The 25,522-nt window shown below is 41.2% G+C and overlaps 1 protein-coding gene across 1 annotated transcript in view; it reads right to left on the bottom strand.

Moving 5' to 3' along the window:
• Positions 1-2,877: 2,877 nt before the first annotated feature.
• cntnap2b (contactin associated protein 2b) overlaps positions 2,878-25,522 on the bottom strand; it is a 35,583-nt gene continuing 12,938 nt past the window's right edge. Inside the window, exons 5-25 of the mRNA XM_054624078.1 lie at positions 22,884-23,087; positions 22,542-22,726; positions 20,668-20,811; positions 18,055-18,313; positions 17,759-17,908; positions 16,955-17,117; positions 16,681-16,787; positions 16,434-16,553; positions 14,621-14,736; positions 12,215-12,299; positions 11,746-11,902; positions 11,084-11,211; positions 10,789-10,959; positions 9,823-10,041; positions 9,126-9,362; positions 8,732-8,965; positions 8,488-8,621; positions 7,926-8,019; positions 6,128-6,358; positions 4,599-4,673; positions 2,878-3,489 (exon numbers count right to left, since the gene is read on the bottom strand). Of these exons, the coding sequence (XP_054480053.1) occupies positions 3,290-3,489; positions 4,599-4,673; positions 6,128-6,358; positions 7,926-8,019; positions 8,488-8,621; positions 8,732-8,965; positions 9,126-9,362; positions 9,823-10,041; positions 10,789-10,959; positions 11,084-11,211; positions 11,746-11,902; positions 12,215-12,299; positions 14,621-14,736; positions 16,434-16,553; positions 16,681-16,787; positions 16,955-17,117; positions 17,759-17,908; positions 18,055-18,313; positions 20,668-20,811; positions 22,542-22,726; positions 22,884-23,087 (3,413 nt within the window). The 3' untranslated portion in view covers positions 2,878-3,289. The remainder of the gene's footprint in view (positions 3,490-4,598; positions 4,674-6,127; positions 6,359-7,925; positions 8,020-8,487; positions 8,622-8,731; positions 8,966-9,125; positions 9,363-9,822; positions 10,042-10,788; positions 10,960-11,083; positions 11,212-11,745; positions 11,903-12,214; positions 12,300-14,620; positions 14,737-16,433; positions 16,554-16,680; positions 16,788-16,954; positions 17,118-17,758; positions 17,909-18,054; positions 18,314-20,667; positions 20,812-22,541; positions 22,727-22,883; positions 23,088-25,522) is intronic.

Below are 25,522 nucleotides of genomic sequence, written 5' to 3'. Positions count from 1 at the left end.
ATGGATGTGCAGCCGACAAATCTGCAGCAACTGTGTGGTGCTATCATGTCAATATGGACCAAATTCTCTGAGGAATGTTTCCAACACCTTGTTGACCACGACTTCCTTGATTCCCGGTGATCAAATTGGTGAAGATGGTTTCTTAATTTGCTTGTATCAGCCGACAACAAATAACTTGATAAATTCTAACAAGTACTAATCCTGTGTGTACATTTGGTTGGTATTATGAAATCTGGGGGTTGACATCAACCAGTCCATGTATCTGCTTTACTGTGCTCTCTCTAGGTTGGTTTGGACAGTATTTTCTTTTAAAAATGTGTTCATGTTTTCAGACATTATTTGTAACAAACATCTCCATGTGTATTTTTTCTGAAGAATAATGTCATTTTCTGTCTAAAGGTGGGGGCAAACATCAGGTTTGTCTTCTTCCAGATTTCAAACACCTGGATCCAACTGTTTGGTCAGTTAACTTATATTAGCCAGTGTAAGATCTGTGCTTATATTTTACCGGTCATCCTATTTGGAAGTCTTGGCAACTCAATATCAGTTGCCCTCCAGGTTGATGAGATTGAGGCAACACATTTATTCTCTTACAATTCTTTGCAAAGCATATTTTTTTTCCCAAGATGATTAGAACAGCACAAATAATGAGAACATTTACGCAAAGTTTTATTACATGAAGAAAAAACATGATGCTACAGTGGGTTATCAAACAGAAATATGCGTGTCATTCAGTGTCAAACAGCATGCCATTACACTGCAGTGCAGTCAAAGGAATACAAATGCAATACAATCAAATGTCAGCATGTATGCCATAGTTGTGTATGTGGGTAACACACATTATTTTCCAGAAACATCATCCTACTTCATAGATCAAAGATCAAAGACAGAGTCCTCTCAGTCCATCCGAAGAGTAGCCGCCCCCTTCAGGAAGAGGCTGGCTTCAGTCCTCAACGTGGCCACACAGACTAAATCAATATCAATAACACTGGTGAATTGTTTCAACATTGTGTTATATGAAAATAAGAACGACTTTCTCAATAGTTGGGGTAATTATAATTCCTAACATGCCGCAAATAGAGGCTGATTACTAAGTGTAATAGTGTACCAACATTTCCTTGTTAGTCCATAGAACAAAGACTGGATGCAGGGGGAAACTGATAGTCTAGGTCCATCACAAATGACAAAAAATACACCTTCCTACCACAGCTGTAGTACTCAAGTTTTCTGTTACCGAGGACCTGTTCCACTCGTGTGGATGTTTGGACATGGGCCTGTCTTGTTCTTAGCCTCCGGTCTAACCGTGTCTTCGGTCTCGACAAATATTTTGATTCTAATATAATTATATATTTCTTTTGCTGAGAGTTGTTCTTTTGGAAGTTGTTTCCTGCTTCTATTACATTTCAAACTTTTACAAATTCAAATAACATAAACTAAAAGCAGCAGTACTTTAATTTCCTTTATTACATTTTTTTTCTGTCAAGCCTATTCAGAATCTGTCTTAACTTGCGAGCGAGCCCCCTTGTGAATTTATCTCAAATTGTTGAGGCTTGGACCCAAGACTTGACACAAATGGCCCTGAATACAGGCCCTCTTCCTCTACAAAATACCAAATGTTCAGCGAACATCTATTCTGCGTGGCCTTTATGGTGTCGTTAAAGCCAACACACTGGACCATGTTAGTTATTTCGTGCAGGACATTAAAGTTGATCAGAATTTGAACAAACAACGATACTCACCAAGATGGTTTCTCGCCTTCAAAACATCTTACGCCACATTCACCAGCAGGTCCCTCTCATCTCCCTACGAGCTTCATCCAGAGCAAGTACTCTACAGATATTCCATATCGTAGCAACCAGACAATCCAACGTCTCAGCTGAAAAAGGCGCTGCACCTCTGAAGCGCTCACAAGTATTTCTACCTGGGTGTTAAGAAAGAACCTGGCACTTTCAGCTGGGGAAAAAAACGGATGTTTCTTCTCCAACCAGAACACCAAAAGTCCTGTCCTCATAGTGGGACTGTCAGGTTTGGGGAGCCCGCTAGCTGAACAGTTGTGAGAAGGTGTTCACTTGTGATTGAGCTAGCAGTTTCCTCCTGCTTCCAATCTTTGTGCTAACCCAGCTAAAGTCATCCCTCAACTGTCTCCATACTGAACCAAGATAAACTTAATCTTATTGACTCTTGACTTTGAGTCAGATGGCACTGGAGAAGATTTCCAAAATGTCGTTATGTTCCTTAAAAAGAAAACCTTACTGCCCGTGGTATCAATAAGAGTTTCCACACTGGCATTGCTAACAAAAGACAACCTCTGCCTCCGAAATCTGCAGAAATATAACCAGTGAGTCAAGCTCTTGTGGACTGACAGGACTCAGTTTATTCTTCAAAAGCTGAACTCAGCCCTGAACTCATTTGGCATCAGAAACAGTTAAATAAAATATGCAATTATTAAGAGTTTCAGCAATCAATGCTCAAAAGTAAACAATAGATACTTGTCAGTCACGTAGAGGCAATAACAATTTCCGGCCTTAGTCCTAATTGTTGCGGACAAAGTCATGGCTACATCTCCTTTACAGACAAGCAAGCCAGTCAGTGCGCACACAAACGCGCACACACACACACACACACACTCAAAACTTTACTTTAAAATAAGGCAAATGATTAAACATGAGATTTAATATATATATAAAAAGAAAATGTATGAACAATGCTACAGACGTGAAGGATTAATGGAATTAATGGATTAATGATCCACCATTTCCATAATCTTCTGAAATACGTGCACATTGCACAAAGGCATTGAAATATGAATCTAGAAAAAATAAATAAACGTATATAAAGTAAAAACTTTTATGAAAAAATATATGACTCAAATATAAATAAATACATGAATGTTAAATAAAATAAATAAAATGTAAAAATAAATAAAATGTAAAAATATATAAATGAATGCTTAAATAAAAGCTAAATAACACACTCACTCATCTAAAGCCTACAACTTCATGTCACCGTTCTCTACATCATCTGAAGGCTGTCATCCTGTCCCAGTGTTCATTGTAAATAAAGTTAAAATAAAATGCTCCACATTTCCACACAAGCTCTGCCAGGCAGCACTGTGCCCTGTGCTTTAAACCCCACGCTGTAATCCCATGGTTGTCTGTTGTCCATAAAGTTTTTAATAAACCACTGGGCACATCCTCGAGGTTCCACAGGCAGTGACCTCACTACTACTCCCTAAGCTTAGAAAACTACATACATCCTAACGTCATGAGTCCATGTTGTTGAGAGGGGTTCAGATAAACCACTCCTTCTTGCTCTCGTCGATGGTTTCGGTGAAGGCCGGGTCATTGACGATGATTGCTGCGTCAGCACAGTCTGCTGACTCGGCTCCCTTGGCCTCATTGGTGTGGTAGGAGCCTTTATGACGAAACATGTGACGGATCACAAACACCATAATGCAGAGGACAGTGAAGATCACCATGGAAATGATACCTGGAAACAAAACAAATGAGCATGTCATCTCTAACACTAGACTGGAAGAGACACAGTATTCAAACAGTAATACTCCTTGGGATTAGTAAACTGACCATGAGTCTAATCGCTGGAGGGCCCCTTCACATTTCACAATAAGAGCCATTGCTGCAACTATATCGGCCTTTTCTCTTTTCTCTATTGAACTGTAGAGTAGTCTAAAGTGTAGTACATGTCCTTATGAGTCCAAAATGATCAACACCATCGGAATTTTTTTTAACTGACAGCTAATTGGGAGAATTAGGTTGAGTACAATCTGACCCAATCTAAAGAGACAGTCTCCTCTCATTGTTTAGGTCTAACAGTGGCAGGAGTACAGAGTATACCACATGATCAGTGCTGATAGAGAGCCTGTTTACCACTCTGTCTTAGACACAGAGCCTGATTGGACTGAATATAATTTAGACAGCTCAAATATATTGTGTTGCTTAAGCTGACGTCACCAATATGCCAGGTAAGCAATGAAGCAAAAATGAATATGAAAAAAATGATACAAGACTTGAAAAACACAGTTTGTGATTAACGTAAACCAGTTAAACACAGCAGAGGCACTGGTCATTAACCCTGCTGGAGACAAAGAGGAGGAGTTTGGGTTGCTTACAGGTTATGTACACATTGACTGACCTTTGAACGCAGCAGCTAGTTCTTTAGATCAGAGCGCTGTTCAGCATCAATTCTTTCTCTAGCTACAAACATTGCAGTGGTAAAGAGTGCAATTTTGCATTTTCCTTTGCCAACAAACCAGCAGCATAAGTTAGCAATGCAAACAGCTATGATGGATGTCCCTTTCTGTCTGGATACAGGGTTTCCTGTATTTGGAGATTGCTTGGATATCGGTGTATTGTCCTCTATATTTACATACTGTATTTAAATACCATATATTTCTATGTTTATAAATATTATTTTTACTGTTAACTTTTATGATTGCTCCTGTCTGACTGTTAAGACAAAAATCTGTCTTCTGTTGATGTAAACAGTCATTTGGGTTGTCTGCTCTTTGGAGGCTCAACCGTTTTGTTGACTGTTCTCAGCTGCAGCTCTGAGGTAGCTGCAAGTCAAATGAGATTTACCTCCAACTATGGCAGAGTTGCGATCCACTCCATCACCACCGGCCTTGTCCTCATTAAAGGGGAAAACAGCTCCAGCTGTGGAGAAAACATTTGTTATCCGTTTGTTTTCTGACATCCTCATCAGACTTTTGATTTGACTTTGGCGTGTGCTGATGTTCCATTAAACTGTATTCAATTCAAAGTCGGATTATCGGCATGAAAGTATAAAAAAACAATGTTGCCAAAGCATATAATATAAAAGTACACAATAATATTAATATGAATATTAACACACATTACAATTTTTATCTGATATGATATATATAGAGTGTTTTCAATAACATTTGTGTGTGTGTGTGTGTGTGTGTGTGTGTGTGTGTGTGTGTGTGTGTGTGTGTGTGTGTGTGTGTGTGTGTGTGTGTGTATGTTTCTGTCAAAATCATTCACTGTCCCTCAGGTTGTGGCATGTTGATACATATTGGGCAGCAAGATATGCCTCGTCTCCTTCTGCTAGGAGTATTTTTCATTTTTAAATCATTAAACTCTTTGAAATCTGGGATTACAGAGTTGAATTTGTCAAAACAATGCTCCTTATTTCATTGAAAGTTTTACATTTTAAAAAAGTAAGTGCGGTTTTGTCTCAGCCTCACCTGTTGAAAACAGTGACCACATATTTGTTTTTTAGTTTTTTCTTTCTTATGTTAATAGTTTTCTTTTCATTGCGTTACAATTTGGAAGTTGGAGAGCCGTGTTGTTGTGGGTCTGGTGAGACCTGGCCTGAGAGGGATCAGTTCGCCTCAGCACTCACTGACAAAGGGCCCTCTTTTCTTGGCTCAGCTCTTGTGTTTGGGGGGGCTTTGGAGTGGAGGCTGTTTTTGGGGGCTGGATTAAGTTGTTTCAAAATGAATGAACATTCATTTGTTGGTTTGTTTGTTTACGCGTAAAATGTATCTGTAGAGTTCTGCATATAAAACATTGCCTGATGTTTGTCCCAATGGGTATAGCTATGATGACTGGACCTATACAGATATTTTAATTGGAATTTGGAGATTATGAAATGTTCTCTAATTGCATTTAAAGCTCTTCAAGCTTTTTCTTTTGGTGCAAAAACTGCCATGTCGAAACTCCCTGATGCTGTTATGGTAAGAACCCAAACTATGTTCAATGATAAGGTTATTTATGGTAAAATGGTATTTTTCTCCTGACATCTGTGGTGTTTTTTGAAATACCATGACATTAGTTTTCTTTATATTTACTGTCAGGGCCCAGTTCTGGCAGTCCGTGTCTACTGTGTCCAGCTTTAGTCCTTGTCCTCCTTTACTATAATGAAGACGTATGTTATATAACCCTTCATGCCAAATACATTCTTAAAATTTATGAAAGAAGTGAATATCTAACAATTTTTTGTCTGGTAAATGAAAGTATCAAGGTTGGTGGTCCTGTGTTTTTGGAGAGGGCCAACTAGATTTGTACTCAAGAGGGAGTGTTCTTCAGAATAGTTTTATTTATTTTAATTTACAATTTAATGATCTTTCCGTCTGTGTCTCTACCTGCTTCTATGTGCCAGGGGTCACTAGCTGAAGCCATGGGGGAGATGGTCAAGGGAGAGGCTCCACAGTTGGATGGGACCAGAATCCCATGGGTGCTGACGGGTGCAGCCAGGCCTGAACGCAGCGCCGCTTTCAACGGAGCCACACTGTTCAACTGAACTCTTGACAGACAGCCAACAAAGCCTGGCGTGTTGTAGCGCTCGATTAGGATGGAGTCAATCTGTCCCGTTTCTGCAACAAACACACAACAACACTTTTAGACCATTACAAAATAACCAAGCAACACAACTGAAAATCTTTTCAGGGCCCAATGTTACCTTTTAATAGATTGACTGTTTTTACCAAAAGACTTTATATCTAGTCAACTGTTATGCTGTGTTCACGAGAAGTACATTTTTCTGCGACAGGATTACATACAAAGTCAATGCAAAGAAGGGAATGGAAGCGAGTAGACGCATGTTCACGCCGGGCAGGGCGAATGAGGAGAACACGCGAGATTCACCATTCAATGTTTTTTTTTATATTTCACATAATAATCCTATAGGTTCACATGTGATAAATATACCCCTTTGTTGTTAGTAAACTTGATGTTGTACTGTTGTGGGCAGAGCGTTCTAAAGCTTTGTAAAGGTATATGAAAAGCATGGTAGTTATATATTCTATGAACCAATTTCAGTTAACTTTGATGTAAAATGATTAATGTGTTCTAAAATGAAATGCACTCTTCAGTATTAACATGATACACTATACTACTTTTTACTAAATACTACTTAATACTTGATTAAAATACACTTACAGTTTATTCAAACAGTGTATTGTATAGTGTACCTAATCAATTCTAAGAGCACAACTATTGTATTTATTTACATTATACTTTTAAGATATTTCATATCACACACACTGGTTTTGTAGGTCAAGAGTATTGAGAGAAAATAATGTAAAAGTGCATTAAGTACATATCACATGTATTCCATTGAGATTTCTTCAGAATACAGCACGTGCGCTGCTTTTAGTGCATGTTTATGCTCGTGAGCGTTTCCCAGTGGTTAGCTCACGGCATCTTCAAAGCACTGCTCTCATACTGCACTTACAGCTGAAATTGCCAAATCGCTCCGTATTCTCATGGATGATTTTACACAAAACATATATGTATGTGGAGAGTGAAATATTTTTGGATCATGGTACACATTTGTGGATTGTCTAATGTGGGTAATAACTATTAAAGTCCAATAAAAACTTCCTTAGCCTTGGGGTCAAACACACCCTTTTAATTGCAATGCCCCCATGCGGAACCCCCTCATTTCAGCTCTCAACTATCTACTGTTAAAGAAAATAAAAAAAATGTTTGTTGTGGCTGGAATTCAGACCCTCAGATGATGTTGATGCTGTCTTCATCTTGTAGCCACGCTAAAATATGGATTGGAGGAGGTTTAATATTCCAGAAGGAGCTGGGTAATAAAGAATCTGATTATGGATGCCCATTTTAATCACTGCCAAATTACAGTAATTGATTCTGTTGTAGTCAAGAAAATTCTGTTTGGGTAAATCATGCAACTATTCACCAGTGGGCTTCAGGTTCTCTCTAATGATAATAATTGGCCGACCAAGGAACAAAGTGAAAGTCTGTTGGTAACTGGGAATGTAATGGATGGTACTGTAATGTAGAACAGGAAGTGAGAAATCAAACAGATTCACCGTCTGGACATCATTCAAATCACAGAACTTTACCCAGCATCACTAAGAAATCAATCTTTTCTGAGTAGGTTCTCAAAAACACACTTCTACTCTTCACACTTACCAAATACCTTTCCAAGAAAGATACTTTTGACCAAGTTGAACTGGGTGTCAGAGGCCTCAGGGAGTGTGTATGTGGACACTGAGTAGTGGTCCAGCTGGAGAATATGGACAGAGGAAAGGAAAGGTGAAAGTCTGACAGTAATCTGCTCTGTGTTCATTACCACTACCAGCTGTTCATCTTCCAGTAGGATCTTTAAAAGGCCATTCCACCCCCCCAAGTTTGTCGGAGAACTACGGTGGCCTTCAGGTAGGGATGGGTATCTTTGGGGTTTTTAATTACTACTAGGAGTTACTCCTATCAGTTATTTTTCATGACTAAATAAATGGTTTTAAAAACATATATATAATTTTAGAATTTATTTCAATTTCAAATATAAATGTTAATATCACAAAGTAAAAAATCTAAAATGAAAACATAGTTATGAATATTATATTCCATATCTGCCAACGAATCATCCGAAATGTTACACACTGTTCCTTTAATGCAGTCTGACACACTTTTCTCTACTAATGTGCAGCATACTGTACTTTGTGTACCAAGTACTGCTGTGGCAGGTACTGACCTGGAGTCTGATCTCCCTTAAGTTCCTGGTGATGTTGACAGAGTGAGGCTGCCCGTTGGCCAGGTTACGATGGTCAACATCTATGGTGTAAGGCTCTGTTAGCCCACCAAGACTGTAGCGGATCTGGAGAGTGCCTGGACACATACACACAGAGGATTATAATGTAACAGAAGTGTATAAAACACATATTTTTTATTAACCAAAAAATAAATAAATTGATCAGGTATGATGATGATGAGCCCACCGTTGTGTCTGAGCACCACAGCTAGGTAGTCCTGAGTTCTGGAGCTGATGTAGACCAGGATGCAGGGAGCACTGGAGGTGCTGAAGCTGAACACCAGCTCCTCTTGTGTCAGGTTGGATTCACTAGGAACACCAACACCTGATTTGCTCTTCACCTCCTGCAACACAACAGGGCCCCCTTCTGGCAGGAAGTCATATCGCACCAGTGTTCCTGTCTCGAAGTAGCCACCTACATCTAAAACACAGTGGAAAGAAGGGTAATTAAAGCATCTTAATTACATCAAAAGTGTTGATGACTCTTTGTTGTCTCATTCTATGTAATTCCATGAAAGATGTCATCATCTGATCTAAATGATGTTCTCTCCTCTAAAGCCCTTCAGTGGTGGAGGCCGTACCATCAGTGCAGAAGGGTCCATCGTAGGCAGTGAGGGAACAGTCACAGGAGTATCTGTTGTACAGCTCTACACACTTCCCTCCATTCCTGCAGTGCATCCCGAAGCTGCTGCAGTGGCCCTGGCAGCCCGGATTCACCCCTGGGGTTACCTGTGCCCTCTCCTCCAGGTCAAAGGTCAAACCATTTATCTTCAGAGCCCGCATGCAGCCCAGAAAACCCCTCTGACCACTCGAGGCACCTTGGGAATAAGACATGAAGCATTGCATCAGTTTGGGCAGAGCACTGAAGTCTCCTGATGTTTCATTCACACTTCACAGCCACTGGCTCATTAGCAATTGAGTAAATCACATTCATGCAGATGTACAGCACTGACACTTTCCACTACCAACTCTGGACACATTATTCAACCGAATGTTACAGAGAAACTGTTTTTATACAGACTGAGGTAGCTTTCACAGTTTGTTCATCATGTTCTGAAGTGAAAAGTCACAAGAACAACCAGGATCCTCCCAGTGGGATTCCCTGATGTGGTTGTGGAACATCTAGTCAAAGTTTTTACGGCATATTCAAACCTTTAAGAGTTCTGCTGACACACCCTAGAGACAGGAGCAAAAGGAGGAATACTCCTAATGGTGTATGACATCACATGTGACAGCTGCAGAGTATAGTTCAGTACATGAGTTGCATGTGAGTCTTACCAACATAAAGCTCACTGTAGAACTCCAGTTTGGTGTGTCCCTGTGGGGGCGTGGGTCTGACCTCTTTGTACAGTCCATTAAGCTGCAGCACTGCTTCCTTGATGTTCTTTTCAGCCTCCACTCGATGCCATTGGTCGTCGTTCAGTGGAACCGGCGAGCGGACACTGAGCTCCACTCGCTCGCTGCCCACATCAAAAGAGAAGAGGACCATCGTGCCTCCTGGGAGCAGCGGAACCAAATTCAAACAACAAATATTAAGACTTTACCTGAACAAAAACTCCCTCCATGGTTTCTCATTTGTTTGGAATTACTGCAAACATATACATGTACTTTGGGCAACTAAATATATTTGCTTACTGTTAGTATTTTGGTCAACTTGCCCTTTCAGTCTAGGCCCTTGAGCTTTGAAACTCCTTCCTGAACATATTTATCTCATTATTATTATTATTATTTATAATAATAATAATAATTATTTGCTTCTCTCCCACTTTTCCATATTAACTGTAAAGCACTTATAAATTGTCCTGAATGTTCTGTGAATTAGTGCCTGCTATATCAAATGAAAAAATAAATGTTTTCATCAGGCCAAATAAAACCTTATTCTGAGTGAACTAAGCTGCTTCCATTTCTTAGAATACTTTCTTAAAGTCAAAACATGTTCCTGCTTGATAAGATTGCTTAAACCTTATATAAAACCTCTCAATATAAACAGGAGTCAGGTATACATTAGTGACTAAAGCTACTTAAGTGTTGCTTTGGACATTTCTAAGCGCAACTCATGTGGGTACTATTAAAGAAGACACTGCCAAAAGCATTACAGAGCACAACAAACCTTCATTGTGATGATCAACATTTATCAGTATTGATTTGGTTCAAAAAAACATTTTACTCTTATCTCAACGAGGAGCATTTCAATTTCCTCAAGAAGATTCTAAAACCTGGTGCAATGCACACACAGGGACACACCTCTGAGCTCAATGTGAAGGAAGTCAGTGGTTCCCAAGTTCTCCAGGAAGACGCCATGAGTGGACGAAGTCTTAAAGTAGAAGGAGATGTCAGTGCTGGTTTCTCCTCTGAAGGAAGGGAAGTGGAGGTAGGAGGCCGGGCTGGTGAAGGACGCCGCGTTCCAGAAGTTCCCTTCACATAACAAGAGCAGGACATGGATTAAAAAATACTTATGTTTCTATGATGATATGAAATATCTCATAGCCCAGAGATTGATGTGTGTGTGTTTATTAAAGAGAGAGAGAGAGACACTCACGGTCCCCCTTGCATTTGAGTGGCCCTATTGTCAGTTTGGCCTCCGATCCAGCTCGGCTTGTATCACCAACCACGACCTGACTGACTGGCAGATGGTCCTTATACACCAGCAGGCCTGCATCCTCCCTCCTTCACACACACACACACACACACACACACACACACACACACACACACACACACACACACACACACACACACACACACACACACACACACACACACACACACACACACACACACACACACACACACACACACACACACACACACACACGTCAATCAAGTCGGAATCATACTTATACTTACTTCATCATACTTACTTATTACAATGATTTGACCTAAATGATTTGAGCATGCAGCAACACCAGTAGACACAGCGTTATAGACCAGTAGGGCAGCAACATAAGGAGCCAATCCCACAGATTTTTATAAAAACTATATTCATAACTATAACAACATTTTTACTGATGTATTTTCTTTTAAAGTGGACCCAGCTGACCTATGTGCTAAAATATTTACTGCAACATTAAACTGTGCACAAACAGAATGATTGTAAGTAAGTACATCAAATAGGATTTTATTTTGCATTTATTATAGTTTACTTTCTATCAGAGAGAGTTCTCCTTGCTTTTTCATAGAACTACTAAAAACTCCACTCACCAGGCGCGTAGGTCAGCGTCACAGTTGCAGAAGCGTTTGGGGTCAGTACAGTTGTGTTCGATACCACAGGAGCACTTCTGTATGCCTGGTCCTGACCCCCCCCAGTAAGAATGCCTCTCATTAGCTCTTCCTACCCACCAGGTAAACGGGACGCCATCTATGGAAGTCAAACCAACAGCTTGGACTTTCACTTTCATTTGATCAATTCTTAAGTCAGACTAGTATGTGCTTTGTCACAACAGGATAAATAGTCAGCTAGTCAGCACTGTAAATGGTGTGCAGCATATCTCTTTTTTCATCTGTTAAGAAATCTATTGTGCAGACATCTTCAAACACAGTGCCTTGAGAGTTGTAACAGGGGGGGCATATGGTCAACCAAAGCTAACAAGAAGCATAAACGGAAAAGCCCCTAAAGATCTTTTATTAGTGACTGAGAAGTTGCAGATGATAGTTCTGAGGGAAAGTTTACCAGGAGTGTTGAGCAGACGGGACATTCGGCAGGCGTAGGCTACATACTGGTCACAGTACTCTGCACTGCTGGTGACTGACAACACCTGGAAACACACAGGAAAGAGACCGACAATGCAAGCACCTCCCACACATTGTTTCTATATTGGACGGACATTAAGACACCCTGAAAGTCATAGTGTTAGAAGGCCATCAGAGGAGGCAACCACCATAAAATACTTTTTTCAATGCGACACCTTCTGGATTGCACAACTGAAAGCAACAAAATGTCCTGGTCTTAATGATGAGGTCAATTTTCCTCCTTTTTATGTGAAAGATCTCTTGAAGAATGTTATAAAAAATGGTATTTTAACATTATGGAACTATCAAATGTCCAGGTGATTTTGTAGTCAATACATGTTTGTAATCATGAACAGAAACATTGATGAAGTGTCATTTCAGGCACAATATAAAATCTGTGTTTTAAAATATGAAGTTATTGAAGATTAAGGTGGCCTTGTAGCCAATATGTGAAGAGAAAGAAAAAATAAAACGTGGACCAGGTTATGGTTGTAGATTGAATCCCATTATATCATATCTATCTTTGCTTACTCATTTAGATTCACCCCTGCCATCATCTCCTCTCTGTTCTTCACTTCCCTCCCCTTCTCTTCTCCCTTCCCCTCTTCTCTCCTTTTATTGATGAGGTATCACTGCCTTGCTTTGTACCTAAAGGCTTGCACATTGTTAGAGAACCACCCTTCAACACTAATGATTAGTTATTAGGTCATTTTAAATACATTTTGTCACCCCCACAATATGGAATCGTTGAAGGTTTTAAGGTTCTGCTGACCAAATCTGAGATGGATCTGTGGAATCCTCTAGAAGGAGTTTCAAAATGTTTTATAGCCCCTACCTGTAAAGTAGTACCTTGAAATGGAATATTGTCACATGACCTATGACATCGTTTCAGGTATTAATTAATACTTCGCAATTTAGCGACACATTGGTTAGAAATGTATACCAACCAAATTTGAGAGTTTGAAAAAGTTTTCATAAAATACTACTGAAAAAACCCTCCGGTTGGGCGAAGCTAATGAAAGCCGATGTGAAATATCTTTGAAATGATGAGATCAATGTAGGTGATATATTTTGTGAATATCAGCATAAATATGTCCCAATGAAGGCCTTCCACACATTTGTTCATTTGAAGGCTGATTAGGGGGCACTATTGAGCAGATGTGCCATGCTCTAGACTAATTCCGATATCAAATCGAAATATTGACTACTTTGAATAAGGTGCAAATAAGTTTGTGTGCCTTAAATTCTCAAACATATGTTGGCCAGATGAAAATTAAGGCACAAAATCCAACATGGCTGACTGCCTGTTGGGCGAAAATATTTATTTCTATTTTTTGGGATCTTAAAGATGAGAGCAATGATCCCACTAAATTTTGTTAACATCCCTCTTGGAAGAGTTCCAAAAAGTGCCTAAATTGGGATATTGTCATATGACCTATGACAACATTGTTGTAGGTATCAACTATTCTTTGCAATTTAGTGTCACATTAGTAGAGAATTATACCAACCTTTGAAACAAATCAGATAAAATAGACTTTTTTTAGTCTTCTTGTGATACATGTAGCCTCCAAAGTGAAACCAACTGTGAACGCTGCTTTGTTGAAATATTGTAGAGGGCTCCTTCAAGCCGCCTTGCCACACCCACAGATAAGAACTATATTAAATGACACAATCTTATACGTCTAATGCACGCACCAAGCTTGGTTTGTTTTCAACCAACCCTAGTCGTCTACAACGGCTTCCTGCTTCATGGAAAATAATTTGTCGACATGGAAATGGTGTTCCCCGAAAAGGCAAACTGCTTTGCAGTTTTTACATTTGGCTGACCAAATTTGAGGTGGATCTGGTTCAATCAAACGTGTAAAATCTGGAAAGATCTGACCATGTGGAGTTGAAATTTGCCTTCATTCAGTCGTCCTGGGCCCCTATTATTATCAGGCCCTAAACAGTAGAGTGGTGGGTATGACATGAACTTAGTGGACTGATTTCAATGGAAATATTATGCTATGGAAAAAGACGTCATACGGAATTTACATTGTGTGCCAGCAGATTTACAGGTCCTTATTGTTGACGGGCCTTTTTCTCTTTCATATTATTATATTGGATTGTATTCAAGAATTTACGGTGATCCCATGCATATTTTATAATGTAGAATCAGTTAAACATGCTTATGGAATCTGCATTTCCTCTGTTTTTAATTAAATATTTACTTTACTTCAACTTGTGACTGTATCCTATTAGCATTAGTACCAATGCATTACACAAAAAAAAGTGACCCACTCTGAAAAACAATACGAAGTGTTCAGCAGGGGAACTAGGTCAAAGTAGGTGTGTAGTCATTGTTTACCTGTTCATCAGTCACATTGTAAGTGATCTGCAGAACTGCCTTCCCCTCCTGGTCTGCTCTGCTGACTGATGTCTGAGGAGACAGGTTGTTCTTTAGCGTGGTCCAAACCTTTCCCTCTGAAAGACGAGAAGAAATCCTGTTATCAGTCTCCTCTCCTTCTGAGGCAAAGATTCATTTGCACTTTACAATATGTAAGCAGATGCATAAGAACTCGTACAATATAAAGGGAAAAATAGTGTAACAGTTGCATGAAAATACAAATCTGAAAGTGCTTCTATTTTTCTCAATAATGAGATTAAGTGTCAGGTGACTGCAGACTTTGCCTGGTGGTGATGCTGTCAGACGATATCAAACTTTCATCGGCTATTTCGACCCTCAACCATATCACAGTCGCTTGAGGGTGGTGGCTTGGCTTCCAGCTCAACTCTTCCTTCCTGTTCCATAACCAACAAGAAGCTCTTTCTGCTGCCTCCTCCCACCTGCTAGCTGCTGTTTTCCTTCATTCCTTTCTTGTCATCTCAATGGCTGTCAGCATTCTTCACTTTGACTGTGCCGGCAATCTTTTGCAATCCAGATCGACTTGGAATAGCAATGCTGGCCATCCATTCCCCCTGCTTGCACTATGGATCTTCCCTCATGCCCAACTAACACAGGTGTGTTGGAGTTGGGAGTGTTTAGTACACTGACCGCAGTAGGAAGGAGATGTGGAAGAGTTCCAGCTCGCATTGTGACGTTTTGTCGAGGCTCTGTGGGATGCAAGCTTGACAGCCATTGACCTCAGCTGATCATGCTCTAAATTCCAATCCTCATTCTGGATCATGGCTCTCCTCTCCTTTGTGTCTGCACACAGGCACAACAGGCAGAGCAGAGAGGCCCCAGCAGAGCAGAGTCAAGGAGACAGTATGGAGCGTTTGCTTCAGCTGCATTATTTCAAAATCCAGCCTCCCACAGGGCTGTGCAGAGGTGTGGATGTGTTTATTTGTGCTTTAGAACGTAAAGGAAGCCTGGAATCCCACCTCTCTGTAAATAACTTTACCCATTCTCAGTTGTGTATGAGGTCATCCTCTTGGCCAAAAGATGTTCTTGCACTCTACGCTTAGGAGTGAATCGTTCTGAGCTGGTCGATGGTGGAGGAGTCCTTTTCCTTTGGCCCAACACAGCCCTCTGCCTTTTTCCAGCCAGATGGAATGGTGACCTTCTTTCATATTCTCCAAAATAGCTACCAAAGCCTTTGGAGAAGCATCAGGCATTTCTTGTATTGCTCGTATAACGCCGGGGAAGACTCAGTCTTTCAAGAGTCACCAATCTTCCTCAGTTTCAATACTGAATGTCCTGGAAGCCATTGGTTGCCCAGGGAATTCACATGAAAGTACAATTTGAGAAATGCTTTCACTTCTCTCACTCTAAAAAGATGAACTGTCTGGTGACTGCAGCCTTGGCCAGGAGGTGATAGTGTCAGAACCGTAACAACTCCTTGTTGGCGGCTCGGAAGTTGTGGCCAAATCACTGCCCATCTCCTCCTTACCTTCTGTTCCATAGTCAGCAAGAGGCTCTTTCTGCTACCTCACCCAACCTTTGGCCTAAAGTTATACATGTTTCCATACCACAGCAGCTACCAGGACATTCACAAACACATGTTCTTGCCTGATTTACAAACAGAGATAGGAATACATTTTGTGGAGTGTAATTAGCATAGCTTAAAAAAACTGCAGAACTTTTAAGTAGAACTCAAATTTGTGCAAGATTCTGGAACAAGCATTGAAAAAATCTGTTCTGGTTGATTGTTGATTCTTTTCTCAGTGAGCTCTCTCACCTGTCATGTCACAGCTGACTCTGAAGGGGCTGATGGATCCACTGCCGTCTGGGTCAATCCAGTAGCTCCCTGAACTCTTCCCCTGGTGCTTATACTCCTCACAGGACTGCTGATACATCGCTGCAGAGGAGACACACAGCTTAGCAGACACAAAGCAGTGTGTGTGTGTGTGTGTGTGTGTGTGTGTGTGTGTGTGTGTGTGTGTGTGTGTGTGTGTGTGTGTGTGTGTGTGTGTAAGCGCACTTACATGTATGGCAGGTAGCTCCTGTATATCCAGTGCCGCTACAGTTGCAGCTGAATGTATCCCACGTCTGAGAACAGCGACCTCCATGCTCACAGTGATTAGGAACACACCTGACACACAGATGGACAGTGGAAGAAAACTCATGTGAACACAGGCAGAACACAGAATGGACCAGTTTGTGACCCACAATATCTGCTGTAACATAACTACCCACTGAGCCTGAGCTTTCTCTTATTTATGAAAATCTTCCATTTATTATTCTGACTGACTTGTTTACCTGTCTATAATGGCACACATATCCAGGCTGATATTTTCAAAGGTGCCAATGAGGCCCTGCTCCAAAGCCCTGAGGTCTGCTAGATGGTCATCTATGTGGATCATCTGCATGCATCCCTGGAATGAGCGCTGAAATGATCGGGTGTTGGTCTGCAGGAAGTTACCTGGAGACAAGCACAGAAGGGATTTTAAGAAAGGTCATGAATCCAAGCCCAGGTCCCCCGCCTCAGAAAAAGTTAGCTACCACTCACTGACATAACAGTGATTCACAGGCCTCCCTGTAATGCCAAGTTGTTGCTGCTCTTTTTTAAATTTTTCACTATTATCAATGCTGCCTCTCCCAGGTGCCTAATTCTATCATCCTAATCACTTTGTTCCGAAGGACTTCATTGTTTTTTGTCTCTGTTATAATTACTGCATTTAAAAAAACAAAAATAATGTATTGGACTCCTGGGGGACCCGAGTCAAAAGCACCCAATTGTAGCCGATGCAGTTAACATAGATAAAATAGAATAGATAAATTGACTGTAAAATACTGATGTATTTTCTTCAGATGGTATTAACTACATAACTAATAATGTTTTGAGAAGAACGAAGTTTAAATTATATTTCTTATATTTCTTATAGTAGTCCTAGTATGTTAAATATGTGTCTAGGATGAGGGTTAAACACTTTTCATTTGAAACTAACAAAGGTAATCGGACTTCATGATTCACTGCCAGAAAATAAAAAGTATCCTCAGTGCCATCCTTTAATGAAACATACACAATACTTTGGAAGGTTACTAATCTCTTTGAGGAATCACCTCCAAAGTAGTAGGTTCCTCCTGTCTGAATCTGTATGGGGATGGCTGTTCTCACTGTGGAGGCCTCGTCTCCATCCACTGTCAGCATAGCATAGTTCTCCAATGCATTCAGATGGACACTGTGCCACTGGCCATCGTTCAAACCGGAACCTGGAAGGGAAAACACACTTCAGTCTATCAACAACAACAATCATTCAGGAAAGCAGCAAAATAAAAATGGAGCTTAAAGTGGCAACAGATTGAACTAACTGAGGGCTCCTGAACTTCCATTCTGAAGTACATTGAGCTGAGCTCACCTGATGAAATGTCAATACGTGTGTTCTTCTTTTGCGTCACATTCATGTAGACCGTGACCTTGCCCTCCGTCAGTCCCACCTCCACCCAGCCGTCAGCCAGCGGCGTGAACATCAGCAGCCCGTTGGGATTCCACGTCCTGAAAGACAAGCTGACTGACAGGGTGTCGCTGTCACTCTGACCCGGCAGCCGCAGGAAGGACGTAGAGTTGAAGAAGACGGAGAAGGAGTTGGACTCAGCACACGAAAATGTCAGGTTACGCTACGGTGGGAGAGTGGGAGAGAGAGAGAGAGAGAGAGAGAGAGAGAGAGAGAGAGAGAGAGATTATAATATTGTATTATATTGAAATCACCACACAGAGATTCTGTATGCACACCTTATATTTAACTTTCTTGGGAATACTGATCGTTTTTCAAATCAACGATTGATCAAATCATTATGTGTAAGGTGAAAGGTATGGCTTGCTGCAGCGACAAATCAACCAATCCCCATGTTGTGCAGTTCTCCTTTGCTCTGAGTATTTTAGCTTTTTTCAGCTCAGGGCTGTCAAGCAGAGATAATTTTGGTCGACTGAAATTCTACCTGCACTTCAACCAATTCATAGGGAAGAATCTCAGGATTAACTAAATCAGCCAAACTGCACTTAATGCACTCTACCTGGTACCCTAGATGAATTCTAAATAAACATATAGTAAAGAAAAATATTTGAAGGTTATTCAATTATTCTTAATTCAATTATTTTATACTTCTCAACTTCAAACCAAACTGCCAGACAAGTTTTTGGACCTTCACATTGATGTGTTTTACAATTTTCACTAGAACAAATGGTTAAGGAGGAAAGAAAATGCAAAGGCAAGTTATTCTACATTTCCTATATCTGTGGCCATAGAGTCCTACAGCTAGTGCTGAGTCAATGCTGAAATGAACACATTTCAACTGCAGCAGCTGTTAAACCAGTCAGCTCCACCATTTGCTTTAAAAACCACTGGTAGCTGCTCTCACACAGACGGCTTCTCAGCCATGGGCTTTAGGTATCTATATTAAGTCATGGCTCTGGAAGTCTTTGCAACACAACAGCAGAGTCTGTAACAGCGGTAAGAGCAAACTATTTCATTCCTGTTAGATCCATCAGCTGACAGAGGGACAGCGCACATGAAAGTCAAACACTTTGCACTTTATTAATCCCAATAAGGAAGTTAATCTTTGTTTGTTTGCTTTTTGCCAATCATTTTTGAATAATTCATTTGTTTTCCTTCTGGGTCACATGCCTGGGATTACACCATTTAGAGTTAACTCAGACAACAATAGCTCCTCCATTCTTCTGACTGCTGTGTTCAAGCAGAGTGTCTGCTATATTCCTATGCAGCTTTGTCTCCATGAAGCAAAGCAACCCAGACTGCACGTAGACACGATGGCTGTTCTAGTGCAACTATATTGTTGGCCAGTGACAGGTAATGGGTTGCCGAAAATAACTGATGGAAGTAAAGGTTTAAATGTCCTGTCTCTCTTGATCCTCTCACTGAGTGTCACACTGGCTCTCTTGCTGTGGCTGCCATACCTCCATTATCCAAGTACAATAAAAAAAAGTCCAGAAAAACCATCTACCAGTAATACCACATTTAAAACGCTGCAGTAGTGCAAATTGATACGTTTATTTTGTGTCTACTTTCATTGAAGGTTTTTAAAGTTATTTCTGGGTAAAATGATTAAGAATAGTAACATATTTCATTATTTTTTATGTCTAAATGGCATAGTGAATCCATAGCAGTGGTCTACCTGGCAACTATAAAGTCTGCCCCTGGTGTTCTGTTTCTGATGGCAAGTGTGATGCAGCTATATCATAGCAGGTGTATTGCTGGCGACCCAAGGAAGCACATTGTTGAATGTGAAGTTGTTTGTGTGAACGATTCTCCAGAGAGCTGTGAGCAGCAGGACCACAGGCCAAGCATGCAGTCTGTTCTGAAGAGCTATGTTTTGAGCGGACACTGCACCAGTTACCTAACTAACCTGGACTGCATTCTCAATGCATTCTTTTTAGGAGGTGTGATTGGTTGATCCCCAACAGAAAAATTAAATAAAATGCACTCTTCAAGATATCTTATTGTTGTGATCACTTTAATATCTGGCGTTATTGCGATGGGTGGGAGATGTGAGCGTATCTCTAATGAGATGATCCACAAACGTTATCCCTGGATGATCAGATCTGTAGTTTCATTAACTCACTGTTATTCAGCGTCTTCTTTTTCTTTTCACCTTTTTTTCCTCTGCTTCAGAAACTCTTGAGCATCTTAAAAGTCCTCCTCTCTACTCCAGATTTTGTTATATTAGGAGCTCTTTTAAGGCCTAAAATGGTTTTCGAATAACTTTCATCTCTCCTAAAATCTTTTCTTAAATGTTGGGGAACTACTTAGAAATAAAATCGTAATTCTATGATTTTGCTTAGAATTTCGACCCTAGGAGCAATTTTTTCCACTAGGAACACACACACACACACACACACACACACACACACACACACACACACACACACACACACACACACACACACACACACACACACACACACACACACACACACACACACTCCAGCAAGAAGCAAGAAGAAGTTGTCTTACAAAGCTGGAGGTGTCCACCTTCTTCCTGCGGACCAGGTTAGTGATGTTGTCTCCGTTGTAGGTGATTCCCTCCATGCAGCCCACAAAGTTCCCTCTGCCTCCTGAGCTTGGCTTCGCTGATACAGGCAGCCCTCCAAAATTGATCTGAGGACAGAGCAGGGTGAGCAACATGGACTGAATGACATTAAATACACACTTACTGTCAGGAACTCTAAAATTAGCTTTCAATTCAGAAAAAGGAACATTGCAAGAAAATAAAAGATAGTATGTTTTCATCCATAAACCTGAAGCCATGAAGAAATGTCACAACAACTTCATCAGACATAATTAAAGACTAGAGTAGAAACTGTACACTCTAACCTTTTTTTCTGTGCACTGCATAAGCCCTTAAGGCGCACTGAAATAAGATTTACAGTTGCAGTGATTCTAACCCAACACTTTCTGTCAAATTCAGTGAATATCTCCAGTGTTCATATACAGCCCTGGCTCCGTGAATGAGAAATATCAAAGTGGCTGGGACGGAGCCACTCAACACTATTCCAGCCAATCAGCAACAGGAGACATCTGACCTCTTATACAGGATCGAGATAAGGCCATGGATGGACAGCATAAGAGAAACGAGTGGTAGTGACAGGGACAGTAAATCTGGCTCATGCTAACTTTTGTTTTTGTTTGTTTGGGTGTTGAGTTCATATATCAACAATCTTTCTCTAGAATCACTGACTCCACCTTTAAGGCTACAGACTAACATGAAACACATTGGAGTTAAAGTTCCTAATGCCTTTCTTATCTATTCTAAAAGATAAAATGGTTTCAAAAAATATATCACCCCAAGAGCATCATATGCTGTTTACAAATAAGCAATAGCTCAGGAAAGGCCCATGGTTGATTATATCAAAGATAAGGGGTGTTGTTCGGTGGTTGTTCAACCCAGAATGGAGGAAGGACAACCTCCTTAGCTCGGGCTGGCTACCAAAAAGGTTACAATTCATTTTCAACAACTGAACACACTGTGAAAGGGTTAACAAAAACACAGACAACTCCCAGACTGGACAATGCTGCTGAAAAGACCTGTCAATCACTGTGTAGCACCGCCTTAAAGCATACTCTGCTTTATGGTCTATTTGACTGTAAATGGACCATCATTTACTAAATGAACATCATGCTGTATTGAAGAAGACTTGAAACTAGATATTGAGACTATAAACTCATGTTTACAATTTTCACTGAGAGAATAAATCAAGAGAGAAGTAGAGTCATTTTCTCATAGACTTCTATACAACCAGAGGAGACGCCCACTGATGGACAGTAGAGAGAATTGACGTTTAAGGCACTTCATCATTGACTTGTCTTTTCAGATGTGGAGCTCTCTGCCTGTAATGAGTATTGAGGACATAGCACCAGCAAGGTCCTCATCAACACACAGGCATCTCCACCATCTTCTTCTCACACACACTGAAGCAACAGTAGCAGTAGTTGAGGCAGCTGTAGTTTAACTGGTATTCATTTACTGTTATCAAATTCCATGGCTAACCCCATACATTGACTCACCCAAACTCATTTATCTCACACAAGTGAAAAGTTTCAAGTGGAAATAGCCAGTGTTATGAAAGCTATGACAGACTTGACGAAGACAATGAAAAAGAGGAGATAACATTTCCCTACTGTTCGGATGATCCAAAGCAAATGGACATCTTTACAAAGACGACTTAGTCAGGCTACAGTGGGCGCACATATTTTTGCCATTAGTTTTCATCTTAAAGGACCAGTATAACTTACAGACCTTCGAAATGGGAGCAAAGTCCCAGGATTATGACATGAGGCTGAGATGATGAAAAAAATGCTTGACAGCATGAACTAAATGGAGTCTTTACCTCATAGTCCAGGTCCAGGTGGTCAAACTCCCCATTGGTCCTGAACTGCTGAGTGTGATGGTCCAGAGTGAAGTTGACATTCCTTCGGTACCGCTGTATGACAACAGAGTGCCAGTGGTCATCATCCAGTAAGCTCCCACTGGTCACAGAGGTGTGACCCTGAATGGAACCGTACTGGTCGCTGCCTGGAGAGAAGTGAGCAAATCATTAGGACAGGAACAGCTTATACATGTTTCTCATGTCACTTCTGACAGGAGGAGATAAGAGAGTCCTTAGAACTTCAATAGAATAGAATAGGACGTTTCCTGTCCTTGAAAGCATACAGACTTTATAGAGAGCTACCTAAGTTGATGCTGAGCTGCAGTCTTGCCCTGCTGAGCTCCAGGGAAATGTAGTCTCCCTGCTGTCCCTCTCCATGGAGCAGGACCCCATCTCCAGCTGTGCTTCTAAACTTTAGAGTGATGACATCCTTCGCAATCTTTATCTTCTTACTCCTGAAGCGGTAGGAGATGACACCAAGGCCGTCAAAACTGATCACATCTGCCCCTGGAAGACAAAAGGAAAAGGGTGTTAAAGAAGTTCAGTCAAATGTGGTGGCTGTGCCTTCTTGCTGTGAAACGAGTTGCTTTGTGTCCTACATTCTTTAAATGCTCATCGCAGTTGTAAGCAGTGCATGGAATGTTTGAAATGATAATTGGCAGTCCATGAAATGCTGTTGTTGTCCATCCAACAGAGAGCGGGTTTAAATCAGCCATACATTCTGAGTAGCCGATTGGCTCGATGGCTCAGTCTTTGGGAGCATTTGGGGTTCAGTATCTTTCGGAAGGATACTTTGACATATTGACTGGAGGAGCAGGGGATTTGATCACAATTTTTTTTCCGATTAGGGGACGACCCGCTCTATCTCTGAGCCACAGCCCCCCAATGTAAACAGACACGTATCTCATACTAAAACCATTATCATAAAAACCTTTTAAGAGGCAACCAGATTAAAAATGTTTACTAATGAAGCTTTGAAGGCCAAAAATAATTGGATGTTATTGTGGTAATACATTGTGAGTCCGACCTGTTGTCCTGCAGCACGGGGGCCCCAGAAGGAACGGTTCTGGCTCCATTCCTCCTCACCATATACACCACGGATTTAAACACACCTCTGCTAACTGCCTCCTGCAAAAGTTCTCTGATGACCCTGCAGTCGTCGGCCTTATCACGGCCAGTGATGACAGGGAATACAGGGAACTGAACCAGGTCTTCATAGGATGGTGCCAGCGGCACCGCCTCCAGATCAACTCTGGGAAAACCAAAGAGCTGGTGGTGGCCTTCCGCCGGGGTAAACACTCTCCTCCGGTACCAGTGAACATCCAGGGAATGGACATTGAGATTGTGAAATCTTATAAGTACCTGGGTGTTCACTTGAACAATAAACTGGACTGGACTGATCACACAAATGCACTCAAAAAGGGTCAGAGCAGACTCTATCTGCTGAGGAGACTGAGGTCTTTTTCGACGCTGTGGTGTCATCAGCCATTTTTTATGGAGTGGTCTGCTGGGGCAGGAGCATCTCGACAGCCGACAGGAAGAGACTGAACAAACTTGTCAGGAGTGCCAGCAGTGTCCTGGGATGTCCTCTGGATACAGTGGAAGTGGTGGGAGACAGGAGGATGATGGTTAAGATATCATCCCTGATGGACAACACCTCCCACCCCATGTAGCACACCGTGACAGCTCTGTGCAGCTTTTTTTTACTTTATTATACTTGTTTTGATCTTGTTTTTACTATGTCTCTTGTTTGCACTATCCACTCTTCTGCTGTAATCCTGCTAATTTCCCCGCTGTGGGACTAATAAAGGATTATCTTATTTATCTTAATATAAATGTAAGTCCTTTCTACTAGACTGCCCAGTTAATACAGGAATGTGCCAGCAAGCAGAAGAGCCAACAGTTTTTTTGACTACAGTGAAAATGTGTTTTTTGCATTGTTACACATCAACAAATATGGGTTTAGCAGAATAATGAATTGGATAGAAACATGTCGAGAATTTTAGTAATGATGACATCTATGTTAACCAGCCTCTATGTGAAAGAGGATACCGTTAGTGGTTCGATACACGTATAAAGCTTTTATGTAGTCTTCCAACCACTCGAAGCGCTTTAACACTACATGTCATCGTTCACCCATTCACACACATTCATACACTGATGACAGGGGCTACCATACAAGGTGCCGCCTGCACATCAGGACTAACCAACACTCATACACACTCATACATCCATCATCGCCCCAGCTGCCTCTGTTGACCCATGCTGAGACACCGGCTTCATCTGTGGATGACGACAATATGTCATGGTGTCTGGTACAAGCCCTCCGCTCCCTCCTTGGGTTGTGATGACAACTGAAGCAGTGCATGATAGGCTACCACTGAATCCCCTCCTGCTTCCATGTATCTGCCCAGTCTGACGTCACTGTCCCGCCGTCTCAGACTAACATTCTGAACCGTAGCATTGGCAAAATGAATAATCAGACTCAGGGAGATGCAACAGCAGCATGCTGTGTGATGTCTCTAATCACCATTTGCTTTTGGCATGTATGGCTGGGATTTATGCCACTCCCATAGAAGAACCGGGATGATCTTCTGGCTGGAGGAAACATCTAATCTGCCGCTCTCTCAATATCAGGGGAAAGCGAAGACGAACTGTAACAACGCAACGTGAGAAGGATAAAACTTGGAGGAGTTAGAGCCCCCCTGCAGCTGTGGTGAGCAGATTCAGCTGAGCACAAACAGGGCTATACATCAACAGAAGGCCCCTGCTTGGAACCGACCAACATTGGAGAAAGGTAGAGCAGCTTGAATATCGTATTTGCCAGCGAGCAGGTGATGAGTACATGAGTTATTCACAAACTCCTGACTTTCTCTTGCTGCAGGGTGGATGAAGCAGGAGCAGTTGTCAGTTATTCTTGTAGCTCCAGGCCTTTGCTCTGC

The sequence above is a fragment of the Anoplopoma fimbria genome, chromosome 3, assembly GCF_027596085.1.
Source record: "Anoplopoma fimbria isolate UVic2021 breed Golden Eagle Sablefish chromosome 3, Afim_UVic_2022, whole genome shotgun sequence".
NCBI lineage: Eukaryota > Metazoa > Chordata > Actinopteri > Perciformes > Anoplopomatidae > Anoplopoma > Anoplopoma fimbria.
Note: the sequence above shows the minus strand (reverse complement) of the source record. Positions and strands in the feature narration are given on the sequence as shown.